Source organism: Scyliorhinus canicula, chromosome 1 (genome assembly GCF_902713615.1).
Source record: "Scyliorhinus canicula chromosome 1, sScyCan1.1, whole genome shotgun sequence".
Lineage (NCBI taxonomy): Eukaryota > Metazoa > Chordata > Chondrichthyes > Carcharhiniformes > Scyliorhinidae > Scyliorhinus > Scyliorhinus canicula.
Window position 1 is genome coordinate 230,060,621 of NC_052146.1, and position 21,484 is coordinate 230,082,104.

Consider the following 21,484-nt stretch of genomic DNA (forward strand, 5'->3'; position numbering starts at 1 on the left):
AGGTATATTTGGAGGGCAGTGACCATAGTATCACAATACAGAATGGATGAGAAAATCAGGTGGTGCAGGCTCTTTGATTTCACAGCCAATGTTCTGTGGTATCAGTTTAAGTAATTCACCTGGCTGTCCCTGCAATCTGGAACTTTTAGCCATTAAATGGAAAAAAAGTAAACCACATAAAAATTGTTCACTTTTCAATAGGTAAATGCATTGGTAAGAATATTACCTCAGTATAAATTTGTCCACCACTCGATTTGTATTTTATTTGAATAATCCAAGATTGCATGATATCCCGAACAGGTCAACAGTCCTCAGATGCCAGCTACTATCTTAACTCCACAAAATGGCATGTCGAGCAGCAATGGAAACCTCCTCTGAAGAGTCATCATATGGACTTGAAATGTTAATGCTGTTTCTGTATATGATGTCAGATCTGCTGAGTTTTTTCATCATTTTCTGTTTTTATTATTAAAACGGTCTGTGTTGGATGCTTGTTTAGGGACAGCAACCTTCCAAATCCCAAAACCGTGATCATACAAACCAGAGAGAATGTCAGTGGAGATATGGATTCAAATTTTAACCATCTAAATCAGAGGTTTAACTTTCCACAGCAAGCTCAGTTTGACTAAATTTTGTAATACAAGACACATACTCAGAGTTTAAAGATTTTTTTTACTCTTTAAGTTTTTTCTTATATACAGTAAATACAAAAATATTCTTTCAAATACATATGGATTTTAGGCCTACAAAACAATCAACTGAATGCACTGGAAAATGTAAATCACAGTGGCAATGAAGTTACAGCAGAAAAACAGACATTTTTAGGCAATTAATATACTTTTCATTCTGCTTTGTAGATATTTATATGCAGTGCTATATACACATACACACACACACACACACACACCTCACACACAAACGCACACTCTAGAAAAATCAACAGACTTGTCATTGGCCATTAGAAATAATCAAAAACAATTGCCTGTAAATGCTTTCCTGAATAGTGATGCAACTTTTAACCTCAATCCCTATACCAATAACTAAAATAGACTACAGATTTTTTGTTTTTTGTTATATACACAAAACAATGGCGGTGGTGGTGGGGGAGGGGTGGTTAACATAAAAATACATCACAGGACAAGTTTTTTTTGTTATTTTACAATTATTAAAATTACATATCAGCCTTCAGAAAAGAACTGTCAATGCAATACTGATTTTTCTTTCAATAAAAGGCTGTTCACAAGTATTTACACACATACAATGCATAATTCAGGGCAAAGAGACAAATATGTGTCCAGGGACACTGGTTGATCTACAAGGCCAGAAGCTATTCTATCCATTTAAGGCTTCAATTTTCACCTCTCTCATTTTCTAAAAAAAAGGCCTCAGGTTTATGGATATTGGTTAGCCAGCAGAGTCAGTCACCAGTCCATATATACTTTTGAAGTGTAAACCAAAACATACTTCTGGTATTTCTAGCATCTGGTCTGCAAAATGTGTAGTGGAGTAATTTGCCCAACCCACCTCCTGGCTTCAACACCAAGTCAGGGTAACAATTACATTGGAGTGCTCCACTTTTCACTGCAGGGTAAATTTTAAACAAAACACAACATGCTTGAATGGTTTAAGAATTACAAATTACATTTACCTGACAAGATAGAGTTGCTACCGATTAAGGGTTAGTCTGATGGAATTTTTTATGACACGTATGCTACTCGTGGGGACTGGAGAAGATGCATCTGGAAGTTCCTTGCTAGGTAGTCTCTGTAAAAAAAAGCAGCACCAAAACAAGGACAGAAAGAAGCATGTTAAATTGCACTTGTTAAAGGTGAGTTCTAGAAGTACAAGAGGTTTTTTTTTAAACTTAAAAGAGTGAAAATCATTCTAGCTCCCTTAAAGAATCTTCAGAAAGTTTTTGAGTGCAGACATTAACTCGTAGAATCATCGTTTCCTGTGAAAAAAGAGATTTAATGGGTAGTACCTGTGATCTTGTATCAATTGTTGGAATGGGCATGGATTTCACTTCTCCGTGGTTGTCCTGTTACATACAGACAACAATTTAATCAATTGAAGCAAAACAAATTTCAGATAGGTGAAACCCCTCCCCCCACTACATAAAACGTGTAAATTTCATTAACTTTGTTTCCATCTACTTTGATTGTTTTAAAACAAATTTACTACTTTCAGTGTCCTGATACTATTACTTGAAATGGCAAAATATTGAACCAGACATTGTAAGGGAGCTGAACATCCACAGATGCATCCAAAGTATTCCAGCTATTTGTTGTATCACTCAGATTGATGTCAGCTGTGACAACAGGTTAAATGCTGAACTACAACAAACATTTCCCTATAGGGGAAGAGAGCAGCAACAGAAAAATGTGTACATAAATGTCACTTAATTCTTGCTGATACACTAGTACTAACACTGAAATTAAATTTAAAGCTGCAACATGGTTCTTTATATCTTGCACAATAATTTATGTAGTCTAGAACATTATGGTACAGACTGTAAAATGCAGCACATAAAACAAGATTACAAGAGCAACATCTTGCAAACTTTCATGCAGAAGACTACCATTTCTATAGCTACCGTGTATTGTGAATGGACACAAACACTGCATCATAGCTCTTGCCAACACAGTGTCTTCAGGAATATTCTACACAGGCAGGACGATAAATATATATTTAAATTCATTCAAATAATTAAAATTAACTGTTAACAAACATTGGACTGAATAAGCAGCTCGGAGTAATAAGCTGGGGAGAGGACTTTAATAGTTGTGTAGAGAACTATAGAATACTGAACTGATATTTACTGACAGGTTCACCAGTTTAAGGGTAAAACTGCTGTCTTAGATACAAGTGAATAATCCCTTTTAACTAGTAAGAAATGAACACCCACAGTCGCGATGAACTCCCTCGCCAACCTTCAGCTGTAGTTACCACTACCTGTCCATCTTTCTGAGGTTTCTGTCCATCCTCTTCATTTGACGAATAAGGTTGCTTAAAAGCAGAATCATCTGGCTCAATGGCGCACATCTGCAAGGACAGGAAAGTACATTGAAACAACATCCCGGAATATTATTAATGCAATAAATATTTAAATTTAATCTAGAGCTAGATTAAAATATGCAACATTTAAAAAGCCCAACAGTGCTAATACCAACTGTGGCTCTTGGAAGAACATGCCCCAATTTTGTTTTGAAAAGAAAATATTGTTGAAGGTGAACGTCATCCTATTATTGCAGAAGAAAAATATTCTTGCAATATGCGCATTACAAAGAAAATAACGTAGCCTCCATGAAGCTTCTGTTGTGCACCACAATCTCTACCAAGTGAGGATTTGATTTTTAGCATTGGAGATTGATTTGCAATCAATGAGGCTCAGGCTGGAGTTCGATAGAACATACACCACTTGGATGCAAACACAGCTCAATACCTCCGGTTTAATATCCACTCTCTTCATCACTGTGGTTGCACTGAAGACTATCTACAGAATGCACTTCTGCAACTTATCGAGCTTACTTTGACTACACAAAGCCCTCACCTGAAATTATTTTTTTGACCGAGACGGACTAGAGCAGCAATGTCATCACCTCAAAGTGAGAGACTATGTTAACCTTGACACGCATCACTATTCCTTCAGTCACTGGGTCCTACAATTCCTTCATCATCAGCATTACAAGAGTATTTGTGCCACAGCAGTTCAAACAAGGCCCACGTCAAGTGCATGAAGGAAATAGGCTTGGGCAATAAATACGGCCTTTCCAGCATGGACAAGCGATGAGGATAAAAAGATATATACTTAAACGACTCACCTACCAAGCGTTATAAATTGCATTTATATCCATTATGCACAATTACTGCCCCAAATGCATGAATCACTGGAACTTAAGAACTTCCCCCCCAAGCAGCAAGTTACTTTGCATTGTCATAAAGACCAATGCTCTTAATTAAAAGCAGCTGCCATCTCAGTGTCAATTTGGTAGCTATAAATCACAGTTCTTCCAATGTGGCGCTCAACATAAATCATTTAAGAGCACTTAGTGTGATGTCTATTTAAAGTTTGTAGCAAGCAGTCAATAGAAAAAACGTAAAATGACTTGTAAACCCCAAATGTGGAGGAGAATGAGGAAGGGATGCGACAGGGGTCATAGCAATTTTGACAATTCTATAGATTTGTAAAAGAACATTCCTCCATGCAGATGCTAAAAGTTGGTAGTAAATTAATTCAATTTAATTGAAAGGCAAATAAACAATGACTGACCACAAGTTAGTTTCAGCTTAAAAACAAAACCTTGTTGGTATTTACCAATGGGAGGTCTTTAAGCCGTTTTGGCGATTCTTCCAAAGTAGGTGAATGAGATCTTTTCGATGAAGAGCTGTTTGGGCTAGGATTTAGCTTGGTCCCATTTGGTAGTGGCTGGTTACATGGAGGAGATGTCAAACGAGGAATTACACTACGCCCAACAACAGTGGGAATGGTACACAGTGCTTGAGGTGTGGGATTTGTCATGGAAATCAGATCATTCTCTGCAAGGAAATGTTCACAATTTACATCTGTGAAGTCACAACCTGCAGTCTTGCAAATCAGTTAAGAGAAGTTGACATACTTGCACTAATAACAGGTCTGGACTTTGCTTGGCCAAGCAGCATTTCTGGAGAATCACTCTCACTTGGCATTAGTTTTGTTACATCTGAAAATTGCACATTTCCAGGTGAAATACTGTTCCTAGTAAAGAAAAATGGAAAGTCTTCAATGTTGCAAAGTTATAACGCAGAATACCAACGTACTCCACATTAAGTTTTACATACTTTTGCAAGTCCTCTGTTCCCATGATATTTGATGTGGAAGATTTTTGTAACAGTGGAGAACCAAGAGGAGTGCCAACATCAGTATCCCTCGAACTGTCCAAAGGACTTCCTTCCAAAGAAGTGCGATTTAGATTACCACCATTCCCAGAAGAGTTCCGATTAACATCAGGTATGCTTTGCTGGAAAGGAAACAGAATGAGACTTTTAAAAAATCCAATCAAAGGTAAAATGCTGAATAAGTTCAATGCAGTGCTTCACGTTTACCTTCTTTCTTTTCTGCAGGATTTCAGCTGGCAAATACTGATGGAGCTGCTTCTTTTTGACATGCGTAGCTTCAATTCTCATTTTCTCCTTCAGCATGTTAATGTTGTTTGCTTGTCTGTAAACTGCAATATAAATCAGAATTGTTTCCAGGCAAGCGCAAAAAGTAAAAAAAGATGATTTGTAGAGTTTAATGATAACATACCTAAACTAACAATATGGTTAGAATCCAGTGTAGTGATTTTACTTTGAAAGAAATTCTAGTAGTGTACTGCAATTTAAGTATACTGTCCAGAATCTTGTTTTGGTGATTAACGTGCAATCTTGTCTAGTACTACAAAATGGGAGAGAGTCTAATTCCAGAAATAAAAAAGTTGTGGGAAAAAAAACTCAGCAGGTCTGGCAGCACCTGTGGAGGGGGAAACGGTGTTAAATGTTTCAAATCTAATAATTCTAGGCAGTCCTGGGCAAGCTTATATTCAAAGCCGTTACAAATCAATGTTCAAATTGGCACCCTGTATTCCTCTCTCCAAACAAATGTATTAATCAATGGTATTCCTCATGCTGAATTTGGGGATGCATTCTTTTATAGCAAGTGAAACACCAGTGACAATATTTTTAATAAATAATTTCTCGGTCCCTCTGCATTCCATCTCTGTTTTCCGTTCAATGATAACTGAAAAAGAGTACTATTCCATTTCAAAATGCACCTTCCTAGCATTGGAGACATATAGCCAATCTACAACAGTAGTGCAATGTTTACTATTGGGCAAGTCAAATCTTCATGCTTCTATGCTAGGGTAAGAGCAAAAATTGCACTTTAAAATCAGGACCAATCCAAAATATCCACACAGAACGCTACCAGCAAGCTATTGCACTACATTTGCCTAGTTACTGATATTTCATAGAACCACAGACTCAGTCTGCAGGAGGAGGCCATTTGGCCCATCAGGTCTGCATGACCCTCTCAAAGAGCACCGTACCAAGGCCCACTCCCCCACTCTATCACCGGATCCTCACTCCATCTAACCGACACAATTTTGGAAACTAAGGGGCAATTTAGCATGGCCAATCCACCCAACGTGCACATCTTTGGACTGTGGGAGGAAACCGGAGCACTTGGACACAGGCACAGGGTGAAAGTGCAAACTCCACACAGTGCAAACTCCACACAGACAGTCACCCAAGGCCAGAATTGAACCCAGGTCCCTGGCGTTGTGAGGCAGCAGTGCTAAATTAAGCAAATTCTGTCTATGGGCTCCAGCTATACATCTTGCATTGGAACGTTTAACGCAGAACAAGCTATTGCCATGCTACGCAAGTATGATTAGACATTCAGAAACCTGCTGTTAGTTAAGACTCTTATATAATCTCTCCAATTATGTTTTCTGCAGTTACCAGTATTTAATTAAGCAAATTCTCTAACGAGTGTCCACCCTGCTCTGCCATTTAAATATACACATTCTAATCAGAAATAAAAACAGAAAATACTGGAAATACTCAGATCAGGAACATCTGCCTACAGAGTAAATCTTCAAGGACCAAAGGTGTGATGGTGGGACAAGAAACAAAACAAAAAAAAAAAGTTGCACCTTGAGCGGGTGTGCCATATCAGAAAGCAAAAATAAGGGACAAACCATGTAAAGAAAAGGGAACAACACAATGGGACAGAATTCACTGTCTGAAATTGTTAAATTGAATATTAAGTCCGGAAGACTATAAATCGTCTAATTGAAAGATGAGGTACTGTTCCTCAAGCCTGCACTGAGTTTAACTGGTACATAAGCGTACAGCAGGGATCAGTTCTGGGTCCTCTGCTGTTTGCGATTTTCATTAATGACTTGGATGAGGGAGTTGAAGGGTGGGTCAGTAAATTTGCAGACGATATGAAGATTGGTGGAGTTGTGGATAGTGAGGAGGGCTGTTGCCGGCTGCAAAGAGACATAGATAGGATGCAGAGCTGGGCTGAGAAGTGGCAGGTGGAGTTTAACCCTGAAAAGTGAGAGGTTGTCCATTTTGGAAGGACAAATATGAATGTGGAATACAGGGTTAACGGTAGGGTTCTTGGCAATGTGGAGAAGTAGAGAGATCTTGGGGTCTATGTTCATAGATCTTTGAAAGTTGCCACTCAAGTGGATAGAGCTGTGAAGAAGGCCTATGGTGTGCTAGCGTTCATTAGCAGAGGGATTGAATTTAAGAGCCGTAAGGTGATGATGCAGCTGTACAAAACCTTGTAAAGGCCACATTTAGAATACCGTGCGCATTTCTGGTCGCCTCATTTTAGGAAGAATGTGGAAGCTTTGGAAAAGGTGCAAAGGAGATTTACCAGGATGTTGCCTGGAATGGAGAGTAGGTCTTACGAGGAAAGGTTGAAGGTGCTGGGCCTTGTCTCATTAGAACGGAGAAGGATGAGGGGCGACGATAGAGGTTTTATAAGATGATCAGGGGAATAGATAGAGTAGACAGTCAGATACTTTTTCCCTGGGTGGAACAAACCATTACAAGGGGACATAAATTTAAGGTGAATGGTGGAAGATATAGGGGGGATGTCAGAGGTAGGTTCTTTACCCTGGAATGCACTGCCTGTGGAAGTAGTTGAGTCGAAACATTAGGGACCTTCAAGCGGCTATTGGATAGGTACATGGATTACGGGAGAATAATAGTGTAGATTAATTTGTTCTTAAGGACAGCACGGTAGCATTGTGGATAGCACAATTGCTTCACAGCTCCAGGGTCCCAGGTTTGATTCCGGCTTGGGTCACTATCTGTGCGGAGTCTGCACACCCTCCCAGTGTGTGCGTGGGTTTCCTCCGGTTTCCTCCCAGTCCAAAGATGTGCAGGTTAGGTGCATTGGACATAATAAATTGCCCTTAGTGTCCAAAATTGCCCTTAGTGTTGGGTGGGGTTATTGGGTAATGGGGATAGGGTGGAGGTGTTGACCTTGGGTAGGGTGCTCTTTCCAAGAGCTGGTGCAGACTCGATGGGCCGAATGGCCTCCTTCTGCAATGTAAATTCTATGATAATCTATGATTAATCTTCGGCACAACATCGTGGGCCAAAGGGCCTGTCCTGTGCTGTATTTTTCTATGTTCTAAAGTAGCAGGCCAAGGACGGAGCTGTCAGCGTGAGAGCAAGGTGAAGAATTAAAATGACAGGCTCCATTGGAAGCTTGGGCTTACAGACCGAATGGAGGAGTGCTCCAAAGCAGTCACGCAGTTTGTGTTTCTTCCCAATGTATTTCAGATTTCCAGCATCTGCGGTATTGTTTTTCAAAATTTGATCAGATTCCGCTTTAAAGCTACTGCTTCAACAATACTCCCATCATTCCTAACCGACACAATTTTGGAAACTAAGGGGCAATTTAGTATGGCCAATCCACCCTATGTGCACATCTTTGGACTGCGGGAGGAAACTGGAGCACTTGGAGGAAACCCACAGGCAAACTCCACACAGACAGTCACCCAAGTTCAGAATTGAACCCAGGTCCCTGACGTTGAGGCAGTAGTGCTAAATTAAGCAATTTGCACTTTAGGAGTCTGTGGTTCTATGAAATATCAGTAACTGTAGACAAATGTGGTGCAATAGCTTGCTTGGAGCATTCTGTGCGGATATTTTGATCCACCCATGAATTCCTCAGACAGCTTTTTATTCAAAATGATTTTTATTGTGGCCAATCAATTTTTGCTCCTCCAGACGACAAATTTTCTATCTTAACTTTCTATCCTTTCAGTATTAGTCATAATAGCTAAACTTTTGCGCAAGTTAGGTGATGCAAGCTATCAAGTTGATCAACTTTAACTGCCAATTCGAGTTATGCTGTTAACCACTGCTGGGAACTTTGAAAAGATTAAGCACTCTCTGTTCTAGGTTAGTGATATGACATGAAAGCAAGAGATTAGCACAATGCTTACTGGGGTTTACTGCACAGAAAGAGGCTACTTGGCCCATCATGTTTGCATCAGCAGGAAGATGAGCCACCCAGCCTAATCCCACTTTCAAGCATTTGGTCCAAAACCCTGCAGCGGCTGCACCTCGGGCGTGTTTTCTCACATCTTTGAAATTAGTTGAGGGTTTCTGCCTCTACTACCCTTTCAGGCAGTGAGTTCCAGATCCCACTTAGTAAAGAAAAAAAAAAAAAAATTCTCATTGTAGAAAAATCAGAGGGGCAATCACTTCAGCAGAGAGGTCAGTGATGAAATGAAATGAAATGAAAATGGCTTGTCACGAGTAGGCTTCAATGAAGTTACTGTGAAAAGCCCCTAGTCGCCACATTCCAGCGCCTGTCCGGGGAGGCTGGTAAGGGGCATAGATATAAAGTAAATAGGTCCTTCCCATCCACTATCTTGGCCCCTCAATTTTGTACAGGACAATCAAATTTCCCCTCAGCCTCTTCTATTCCGAGAACAACAACTTCAACCTACGCAATCTTTCTTCACAGCTGCAATTTTCCCATCCTGGCAACATTCTCAAATCTCCTCTGTGCCCTCTCTATTCAATTGCATATTTGCATAGTAAAGAGACCAGAACTGCACACAGTACTTAAGTTGTGGCTGAATCAATGTTTTATATAGTTTGAGCATAACCTCACTGCTCTTGTATTCTGTCTTGGCCAATAAAACCTCCCTGCTCTTATATTCTGTCGGGCCAATAAAACCTCCCTGCTCTTATATTCTATGTCTGGCCAATAAAACCTCCCTGCTCTTATATTCTATGTCTGGCCAATAAAACCTCCCTGCTCTTATACTCTCATGTCTCGGCCAATAAATGAAAGGTTTCCACATGCCTTCGTAAACCACCTTATTGACTGGTCCTGCTATATTGAGGGATCTGTGGTATTCACCCAAAGTTCTCAGTTCCACTACACCTCTCAGTATCCTCCCATTTATTGCATATTCCCTTGCCTAGTCTGGCCTCCCCATCGCCTCACATTTCTCTTGAATTCCATTTCTGCCTACCTGACCATCCATTGATAAGTTGCCTGCTGTGTGAGGATAGATGTATACTGCAGGAAGTTGTGTAAAATCAGCAAACTTCTTGATTATTCCCCCTACATTTATGTCCAAACCATTACTATATACACCACAAAAAGCAGGGGACTCGATGAGCCCTACAGAACCCAAGTAGAAACAGCCTTCCAGTCACAAAAAAACCCTTCACTCTGTTTTCTGCCACTGAGACAATTTTGTTTCCAGCTTGCTACATTCTCTTAGATCCCATGGGCTTTCATTTTTTTTTTAAAACCAGTCTGCCATGTGAGATCTTGTAAAAAATGTAGCTAAAATCCATGCAGGCCACATCAACCATTGTCGTAAAATCCCCCCCGGTTCACTAATGTCCTTGAGGGAAGGAAATCTGCCGTCCTCACCTGGTCTGGCCTACACACGACTCCAGACCCACAGCAATCTGGCTGACTCTTAACTGCCCCCTCAAGAGAAATTAGGGATGGGCAATAAATGCTGGCACAGTCTGCAACTAGTGTCCCATGAACGAATAATAAAATAAAAATTTACTCTAAGCCTCCTCAAAAAATTCAATCAAATTTATGAGACACGACCTTCCCTTAATTTTAAGACTGCCCTTGATTAATCAGTGTCGTGCGAAGCAGCAGTTTATCCTATGCCTCTTAATTGATTCCAATAATTTACCCACCAGCGAGTTCAGACTGACTGGCGTTTAATTATTCAGTCTACCCAATGTTCCCTTTTTAAACAAATGTACCGTAGTAGATCTCCAATCCTCTGGCACCACACCTGCATTGAGGACTGGAAAATTATGGTATTTCCTCCCAAGCTTCTTCTGTTAAGAGTCTGTGTTACATTTCAAGCAGCCCTGATGATTTATTAACTCAAGGATACTAATCCCCTTAACACTTCCTCACGGTGTTTATCACGTTCTATACTTCACACTTCCCCTCCATAAATACAATGTCTCCATTGTCCCCATCTTTTGCAAAGACAGACATGCCCAAATGCAGTGATGCTCCCCTTCGAGCCATCCTAACTTGGAAATAGGGGGCTCTAGATTCAGATGTCCCACCCACCCATGTGTTTTTGAGGGAACATGTCCACACTAAAGCCTTGAATCTCTGCCACTGCTCTGACACAGATTTACCTTCAAGTACCTGGTTCCAGTCCACTTTCATTAAATCACTCAGGTTATTAAAATTGGTTTAGCTCCAATTTAGAACTCTCCTGTTCCATCCTTGCCCTTTCCCATAATTATGTTAAAACTGAATTAATAATCTTTATGTCACAAGTAGGCTTACATTAACACTGCAATGAAGTTACTGTGAAAAGCCCCTAGTTGCCACATTGCAGCGCCTGCTCGAGTACACGGAAGGAGAATTCAGAATGTCCAATTCATCTAACAGCACGTCTTTCGGGACTTATAGGTGGAAACTGGAGTGCCCGGGAGGATACCCACGCAGACACAGGGAGAACATGCAGACTCCGCAGTGACCCAAGCCGGGAATCAAACCTGGGACACTGGTGCTGTGAAGCAACAGTGCTAATCACTGTGCTACCCATTACGACCATTACCACCAAAATGCTTTCTCACTGTCACTCTTTCCAGCTGCCTAGCTTCATTTCCTAAAACTAAGTCCAGAGCTGCACCCATTTCGTTGGACTTGCTTCATACTGGCCAAAGCTTCTCCTGAATGTATCTCAAGAACTCTGCTCCCTCCATTCTTTTCATACTAAAATGATTCCAGTTAAATTCCCTACTATTGCTGCCCCATTGTTTCTGCATTTCGCATGAGGCATATTTTCTCTTCTATGTCCCTCTGACTGTTTGTGGTCTATAGTACGCTTCTAGTAACGTGACTACCCTCTTTTGTTCGGAAGCTCAATCCATATGGCCTCAAATGATTCTTCTAACATATCATTCCACCATACAGCTGAAATTTGTTTTCTTACCATAATTACCACCTCGTCTCTTTTTATCCCCTCGCTCGTCTGAAAACCCTGTTAGAAGGAATGTTGAGCTGCCATTCCTGTCCATCTTTATCATAGAATTTACAGTGCAGAAGGGGGCCATTCGGCCCATCGAGTCTGCACCGGCTCCTGGAAAGAGCACCCTACCCAAGGTCAACACCTCCACCCTATCCCCATTACCCAGTAACCCTACCCAACACTAAGGGCAATTTTGGACACCAAGGGCAATTTATCATGGCCAATCCACTTAACCTCACATCTTTGGACTGTGGGAGGAAACCGGAGCACCCGGAGGAAACCCACGCACACACGGGGAAGATGTGCAGACTCTGCACAGACATTGACCCAAGCCGGATTCGAACCTGGGACCCTGGAGCTGTGAAGCAATTGTGCTATCCACAATGCTACCGTGCTGCCCCATGTTTTTAAGTCATGTTTTTGTAACAGATATCATACTGCCACACTTCGATCTGTGTCCTCTGCTCGCCTGAATTATTTGCATTACCCTTAATGCAAGGGTAATGCAAGAACCCAAGTATATACCCTTGAGCACGACCGAACTCTATTGCCTAGCTTTTGCTTCCTCTGCCTCCAAACACGTTCACTGGTTTTCTGTCTTAAATTACCATTTTTGATTTGCCTCAAGTCTACCCTCAGGTTTCCATTGCCCTGTCAAACTAGTTTAAACCCTTCCAAACAGCACCAAGCAAACCTCCCAGCAAGGATATTAGTCTTGAACCATTGAGGTTCAAACCAAACCATTCACCTCAACCCAGAACTGGTCCTAATGCCCCAGAATCTGAACTCCTACCTCCTACACCATCTCTCCAGTCATGCTTTCATCAGCTCTAACTTTCTATTTCTATGCTCAGTAGCATGTGGCACTCTAATCTGGAGATTACTATTTCAGAGGTCTGTCTTTTTAGTGTCTTACCTAGTTCCTTAAAATCTGCCATCAGGAACACATGACTCTTTCTACTCACATTGATGGTACCAATGTGAACCATCACCTCTGGCTGTTCACCTTAAAGAATGTCCTCAGCCCTTCTGTGATATCCTTGGTCGTGGCAGTCAACGTACCATCCCGGATTCACACCTGCATAAACACCTGGCTGTTCCCCTGACTATCAAATTCCTACCACTATTCCTCTTCCGTTTTCTTCTGCCTATGCAGCCGAGTCACCTGTGGTGCCCCAAAGAAGGCTCTAACTGCACTGGAGGAAACATCACTTTCACTGGCTTCCAAAATAGAAAAACTGGTTCTCGAGTGAGATAGATTCAGGACTCCTACATTACCTGCTAGGTCCTACTAGACTTTCTGGTGGTCACACGTTCCCTTTCTGCCTGCATGCTCCTAACATGTGCTGTGATCACTCCGTAAACATCTAGCCACATGGCCCTTAGTGTTGAGGATACACCACAGTGACTCCAGCTGCTGCCCTAGTTCCAAACCCCGGAGCCGATGTTTCTGCACCCAGTGACACTTTGTGCTCGTCTAGGGCACATGAAGTGTCCATAATTCCCACACACTGCGCTGCCCTGCCATACCTTACGCTTACTCTGACTCCCTACACTGCAGAAGGAGGCCATTTGGCCCATCGAGTCTACACCAGCTTTCCAAAAGAGCATCCGAACTAGGCCCACTCCCCTGCCCACACATCAACTTTTAGACGTTTGGGCTATTTACTATAAACTGGTGGCTAGAAAGTAAAGTAAACTTGACTCACCAATCATCTTCTCCTACTAGTTACTTAAGGGTTATGTAAAATGTGTTTTTTCTACAATTGAGCTGTATATGCAACTGTGTTAATTATTTTTTCAATTAATTTTAATAAACCTTATTACGGCCAGCATGGTGGCAGTGGTTAGCATTGCTGCCTCACGGCGCCGAGGTCCCAGGTTTGATCCCGGCTCTGGGTCACTGTCCGTGTGGAGTTTGCACATTCTCCCTGTGTTTGTGTGGGTTTCGCCCCCACAACCCAAAGATGTGCAGGCTAGGTGGATTGGCCATGCCAAATTGCCCCTTAATTGGAAAAAATGAATTGGGTACTCTAATTTAAAAAAAAAAATAAACCCAATTACCCCCAATAAGCTTTACTGATGCTACTATAAAAACATACTACTAAAACCTTAGTTACCAATAAATTGTACCAATTCTTAAATGATAAACAAGCAAAATATTCACCAACCACTTACCTGGTTTCCTGAAATGTCATACTTGGACTAGACCGTAAACTATTCTTGTTTAGAAAGCCTGCAGGATTTAACATGGTTACTGATCGTCCTATTATCCCCTGATGCAGTACATAATTGTACATTGGACCGGCATTGAAGAATCTCCTTGCCCACATTTAAACAGTTTATTTTACCTTCATACGAGATTGCCTCCTACAGCTATAAAGGTACTGTGTCTTTCAGTTTCAGAGCAGCTTCCTGGGTGGAAATTTACTTCTATACGAGAAATTACCAGGTCTAAAATTAGGGTACATTGCTTAACTATTTAGGGGTCTAACAGTGATGCAAAGAACCTTCAATTTAGATCTAAATTAGGATCTGCTTCACTTTTTAAAACCAGTTTTCACAGCAAAGACTATCATGCAAGATGTAAATCAGAAATACAAATCCTAGTACGAAGGAAAAAGAAATGCTACTCACTTCAAGATAAAACTAGAAAGCGAATGTTAGAGGAAGAAATTCAAATCCTTTCCCTGCAAAGTGACCCAGAACATTGCAATTTGACCAATAACAGGTTAGGTGGATTGGTCATGCAAAATTGCCCTAGCGCCCAAAGATGTGCAGATTAGGTGGGGTTATGGGGATAGCGCGGGGGAGCAGGCCTAGGTAGGAGTGCTATTTCAGAGGGTCGGTGCAGACCTGATGGGCTGAATGGCTCCTTCTGCACTGTAGGAATTCTGCGTTTCTATATTTATTTGTTTCAGTTCAAGACATTTTTGAATAGTATCTTTTTCCACAACATCATTGGAGGTGTATAAAAATAGCAGGTTGACATGGGAGCTACTAACCACAGTGTGCTGCAAAACAGATTAGGCATTTTCCTTATACAAGATGATAAAAATATGAAATGTAGACATTGAGAGCATTATAGCAAGAGAAAAGAGTCTGAAATTAGTTCTTGGAGAGAATAGATTGGATTTGTTTATTGTCATGTGTGCCGAGGTGCAGTGAGAAGTATTTTTCTGTGAGCAGCTCAAACAGATCATAAAGTACATGAAAGGAAAATACATTTTAGGGCTACACAAGGTACACAATTTATAGTAGGTTAAATAATAGTTTCTGGAGATAGCATGGACAGCATTGTGCAAATTTCAAGAGTTGAACTATAAAGACGCCAAGAATTTGAGTTAGAAAGTACAAAGAAGTCATACAAATTCAGGCTGCAATTTTTAGAAAATGTCAAAATTTGTCCATGCACCCTATTTTTGCACGAGTACCACAAATCTGCTAATTATAAGATCTTTTCTCGGCCTAGTAAATCCCAAGAACTTTAGAACTAAATACTAATTCACATATGAAGCCAAAGACACTAGTGAGTAGATCAAATTAACGAATAACCTTTTTACCTGTATCAGTGAATAATTGAATATCTTGTGTCAGATCAATGTTTACACTTTCTGCATTTTCCACTTTCTTAAAAATGATTCCAATAAACCAGATGGTAACATAATCATCCCTAAAGAATGGGGGGGAAAAAAAACAACTTTTCAGAAGGTACTTAATTATTGATGCCGTTATGTCACTATGTTTAAAAAGGTAAGATACTTGGGGCAGATTTTGCAATCAGCTGTAAAATTACAACATTTGTCACTCAATTTGACACAAACAAAACCTAAATTCAGCGGTATCGGTGGTGCAATTTTCACCTTTGAAGATGTTAATTTCATTCTGGCATCAGCTCATGGAATTCAGCAACAGTAATGTCCTCTTAAGGCTAAACAACCAATCAGACTGAAGAGTTTCCACAAAGAAACAGAAAATTAACAGCACAGAGGCAGCCATTTGCCTATCATGTGCGCGCAGACCAACCCAACTTTCCAGCTCTTGGTCCATTGCCTGTGGGTGACAACAGTGATTCTCAAACATCTTTATTTGAAGACCCCTTTCCACGTGATAATATTGTATAATACTCGAGTGCTTTGTAATAATGCCATTATGAAAAAGGATTTAAAAGCCATCACAAAATGGGTGTGCTTGCTTCTCAACTGAGTCTATCTTTGGTATGACATTTACCAATGATATTTGCAATTAGTATCCAAAGGCCATTTTTGTCTTATTTTTCTCCTGCAGAGTTCCTCAGGCTAGAGTTCCATAGGCCCAATGATCTTCAGCTGTTTCATCAACGACCTTCCCTCAATCAGAAGGTGAGAAGTGGGGATGTTCATTGATAACAGCACAATCTTTGGCATCATTCACAGCTCCTCAGATATCGAAGCAGTCCATGTCCATATGCACCAAGACAACACTCAGGTTTGGGTTGATAAGTGGCAAGTAATATTTCTGCCATGCAAATGCCAGATAATGACCTTCTCCAACATAGGAGAATCTAGCCAAGCTCCCCATGAGATTTAACAGCATGACCTTTGCTGAATCCCCCTCTAACATTCTAGGGATTACTATTGACCAGAAACGGAATTGGTTGAGTCATATAAATACTGTGGCTAGAGGTTAGAGACAGGCAATTCTGCAGTGAGTAACTTACCTCCTGACTCCTTAAAGCTTGTCCACCATCTAGAAGGCACAATCAAGTGTGCGATGGTATACTCGCTACTTGTTTTGGATGACAGTAGCTCCAACAGCACTCAACACCATCCAGGACAAAGCAGCCCACTTGATTGGCACCTCATATACCACCTTGAACATTCACTCCCTCCCCCATCGATGTACAGAGGCAGCAGTGTGTACCATCTACAATTATTATACGCACTGCAACAGCTCACCAGAATCCTTCAACAGCACCTTACACACCCACGTCTTCAAGGACAAGGCAGCAGATGCATGGGAACATTATCTCCTGCAAGTTCTCTTCCAAGCCACACACCACTCTAACTTGGAAAAATTTCATTGTTCCTTCACTGTTGCTGGGTCAAAATCCTTCCGGCCTGAACATCGAATTCAACAACTTCAGATGATCAGCCCCACCTCAACCCATTTGTTTTCATTTCATTTTAACTGTCTTTTACCATTTCTTTCTTTCCTGCACCTTTCTCCTCTTTGCTTCCCCCTTCCCCTCCCCCCACACCTACAGTTCATCCTCTGATGTTAGTTTCCCTGTTGTTTGACCTTTCACATCTTTTGTCCTCTCTGGGGACTGCCATTAGCACTCTTTCCCCTTGGTTTCTGTGGCCAATAGCACCCGGTTTCCCTGGGTTTCTGTGGCTATGACTCATCTTTCATTCTCACTCCACAGTATAAATATTTCCCACTCTCTCTGTCTGTTAGCTTTGACAAAGAGTCATCGGACTCGAAACGTTAGCTCTTTTCTCTCCCTACAGATGCTGCCAGACTTGCTGAGATTTTCCAGCATTTTCCCTTGCGTTTGAGATTCCAGCATCCGCAATAATTTGCTTTTGCCCTGGAACTCCCTCCTAACAGCACTGTGGGTGTAGCTACACCACATGGTCTGCAGAGGTTCATAGCAGCAGCTCATCACCATCTTTAGAAGGGCAATTAGGGATAGGCAGTAAATATTGGCCTAGCCAGCGACACACACATGCCATGAAAGAACTGGAAAAAAACGAAACACAATAATCCTGGCATTAAATGAAGCCTTTAAAATCAAGGCCCAAATATTTTGGTCTCTGCATATATGACTGAAGTAGTACATTTGGACTGGAAGTCCTGATGTGCAGACTTGTGGTAATTTAAAAAACATCTGATAAGCAAACCCATGCTGCCATGGACCCATGGACATATCCATGCCACTTACCTTACCCAGGAAATGCCAAATCGTTTAAAACTGGTGTAACACCCAGGCAACTTCACAATCGACAGCCCCATCTACCGGATGCCAACAATCCCAAATCCAACTCTTGCACACCCACCCACCACCCCCCTCCACCTGAACCCTCTGTTTAATAATCCCTCATCCACACTGAAAGACCGAACCTTTAAAAACTTACCCGAACATAGCAGCTAAAGCTGTAAAAGGAGGGAGTGTTTTCTCTTTTCCTGACTCTACTCTGCTCTGATGAGAGTTCCCCAGCTAACGCTGAACATTTCTTTGACATTCTGGATCAGGAGATCCCAGAAGAAGTGTGCAGCAGTGTCAGGTTGTGAGAATCTTCACATATTAGGAAGAGGATCTCGGTAGAGATCTTGCAGAGAGTCACCACACTCCGGCGCCATCTTGAGTAGGGACAGTGCATACAGCATTGACACTGCTCAGAAAGTTCAGGCTCAAGGCTTAAGAGGTAAAGAATTATTGTATTTCAGAAAGCACTTGGCAAAAATATGTACTCTGTTTATTTTATGGATAATTGAGCTAAATTCTGAAGAGTAACCTTTTCTTTAGATGCCTAGTTTCTGTTTACCTTTATACACATAGCCCTACATCACTCCAGTACCTATTTAGAAAATATTGATGGATTGACAGCAAATTTAATTGTACTTGGAATTTAGAAATTGATACTGGTCATTTTGCTCATAAGTTAATAGGAATACAATGGACAGGATTCGTTTTCAGACTAATCAACTTGCTAACCATGGCGGTGAATTTAATTGATGCAGCTTACCCAATGGCCCACAATACTGTTTCTGACTTAAGAGCATTGGACCTTAGGGCTTCTACTAGAGGAATTATTGAGAGTCTTCCTAAGATATCATTCTTGCTTTAGCCTACACTAGTTGAGATTACTCACAATTTTGACCTCAGTTCCTGAGAATTTTGAGCACACATTCTTGTAACTCCTTGGTCATCACCTTCAGTATGATTAATCTGCATTAGCAATTTTTGTCCCAAACTAAGTACAGAAATTCAATCTAAATAATAAGCATGTGACATTAGTATACCGTTTACTTTTTAGAACCATGTGATGGATATGAACCAGTGAGGTTACTGTAAAGATACAACTTATTTTGTGTATCACTCGAAAGTGATTTTAAATCACCTACAATTTCATTTTTAAAATACTGCTTTATTGCAAGTTAGGACTATTCTTCCAAACATTCCAATATAGGATTAAACTAAAAATGGTATAAGCCAGTTGTAGAAATTCTGAAAACTAGCTAAATTATAAATTTACTGAAGAATCCCTACTGGTAAGTGCTTCTTCATTCCTCTCCATAAGTGCAAGTGACAGAAGAAGATTTATGGCTTTAGTTATTGCTGCCTAGCACTTCTGCCTGCAGTTGCTACCAGGAAAGATGGCAATTCACATTTAAAAAGAAAATTCACTCTTTAAAAAAAAAAGAAAACACACAAAAAATTTGGATGATCAGGCCACAGCAAACCTAAAACATTTAGAAAATGAAATACTAATCCAAATTACTTATAATAGGGTGATCTTTTTATGACATCTCTGATGTGCTGTGGGACATTTTTTCAACATTGAAAAAGGGTGCCAGCAAATGTATTTTTAAGTATACATGTACCGTCAACAATTATGTGGAGAATACAGCAACTAGTTTTAGGAGATAGTAACTGCAAAACTTAAAATCTGCAAATTAACCAAAGCATTTAATTGAAAATAGAATGGTCTCCTCCACTTTTGATTTTAAATGTAAATTTTAACACCCAAAAATCATCCCCACATAACTACAGAAGACAATGTGGTTAAGGATATAATAGTGGGCCAAGAGGGAAAGGAGCAGCAAGTGGGAGAATTCGACAGTGAGGGTCTACCAGGACTGGAGTGCGGAGGTGGCAAAGCGGCGGGCCCGGTACAACCGGACGAAGGCGGTGCTACATGAAAAACGGATCAGGTTCGGAATGCTGCAGCCAGCGCGCTTGTGGGTCACCTACAGGAACCAACACCACTATTTTGAGTCCCCAGAGGAGGCGTGGGCCTTTGTACAGGAAGAGAAACTGGACTCGAATTAGACCCAGGGGATACTTGGCGGCCTTGGCCGCTCGGGTACTTTCAGCTGAATTCTTTGTTTGGATTTTGAACTCTTGCTGTGGTTTTTCTTCTGATGTTTTTTCCCCCTTTGCCAACTTCCCTTAGTTATTGTTATTGTGGTTATTCATGGTTATTTATGGTTATTTATGCTGTTTGGTAGAGGGCGACTGTTAAGTACATTGTTATTTGTTATTTATCTGTTATTTATAATGTTAAGTTGGGGAGGCGGGACGGGGGGGGGAGAGCAGATCGGGGATATGGGCTCCTAGGGGGGGTTCTTTACAGGCATGGACGGGGACGGGGGTGGAACTGAAGATGGCGGGGTGGGGTGTGGCAGGGCGAAAGCGCGGGCTTTCCTCTGTTTTCCCGCGCGCGGGGCAGAGGAGGGGGGAGGGGAGGAGTGCGGGGCGTGGCTAGCAATGGCGACTTTTCCCGCGCTGGAGCGGGGCCAGGGAGGAGTGGCAAGGGGGGGGAGGCCCCCCCCCCCCGAGCCGGGGGGAGTCGGAGTGTGGCAGGAGCAGCCGGGTCAGCGTGAACCAGCTGACTTACGGGAGTACAATGGAGGGTACATCGCGGCTAGGAGGGGTCCTAGCCTGGGGGGGGAGGGGGGTTAGGGAGGGACACCGGGTTGCTGCTGAAAAGACCAGAAACGAGAAGTGGAGGACTGGAGAGGTGGGGGGAGGGGGACATCGCCATGGGGAGCGGGTCAGAAGGGGAGGGTCGACCCGGGGCGAGCAGGGAACAGGACATGGCTAATCGGCAGGGGAGGGGGGCGGGTCGTCCCGCGACCCGGCTGATCACTTGGAACGTGAGGGGGTTGAATGGGCCGGTCAAGAGATCAAGGGTATTCTCACACCTGAAGGGACTGAAGGCTGATGTAGCAATGTTACAGGAGACCCATTTGAAGGTAGTGGACCAGGTTCGCCTGAGAAGGGGGTGGGTGGGACAGGTGTTCCACTCTGGATTGGACGCAAAGAACCGGGGGGTGGCGATTCTGGTGGGAAAGAGGGTGTCGTTCGTGGCGGAGGAGGTGGTGGCGGATAAGGAGGGTAGGTATGTGATGGTGAAGGGTAAGCTGCAGGGGGAGAAAGTGGTGATGGTCAACGTATATGCCCCGAACTGGGATGACGCGGGTTTTATGAGGCGCCTATTGGGCCTCATTCCGGGACTGGAGGCAGGGGGCTTGATCATGGGGGGGGACTTTAACACAGTGCTGGACCCCGGGCTAGACAGATCGAGCTCAAGGACCAATAGGAGGCCGGCAGCGGCAGAAGTGCTGAGGGGGTACATGGAGCAGATGGGAGGAGTAGACCCATGGAGGTTTGGTAGGCCGAGGGCGAGGGAGTATTCCTTTTTCTCCCACGTCCATAGAGTGTACTCCAGAATCGATTTCTT

General features: G+C 42.1%; 1 protein-coding gene across 2 annotated transcripts in view; it reads right to left on the reverse strand.

The window, feature by feature from the left end:
• Positions 1–652: 652 nt before the first annotated feature.
• The window catches only part of papolg (poly(A) polymerase gamma), a 54,981-nt gene continuing 34,149 nt past the window's right edge, over positions 653–21,484 (reverse strand). Inside the window, exons 16-23 of one of the 2 annotated variants that reach the window (XM_038809191.1) lie at positions 15,596–15,705; positions 5,083–5,204; positions 4,819–4,997; positions 4,617–4,735; positions 4,316–4,536; positions 2,953–3,042; positions 1,982–2,038; positions 653–1,764 (exon numbers count right to left, since the gene is read on the reverse strand). In XM_038809191.1, the coding sequence (XP_038665119.1) occupies positions 1,666–1,764; positions 1,982–2,038; positions 2,953–3,042; positions 4,316–4,536; positions 4,617–4,735; positions 4,819–4,997; positions 5,083–5,204; positions 15,596–15,705 (997 nt within the window). In that variant the 3' untranslated portion in view covers positions 653–1,665. Of the gene's footprint in view, positions 2,039–2,952; positions 3,043–4,315; positions 4,537–4,616; positions 4,736–4,818; positions 4,998–5,082; positions 5,205–15,595; positions 15,706–21,484 lie in introns of both variants that reach the window. The other variant, XM_038809181.1, reaches the window with a different exon arrangement.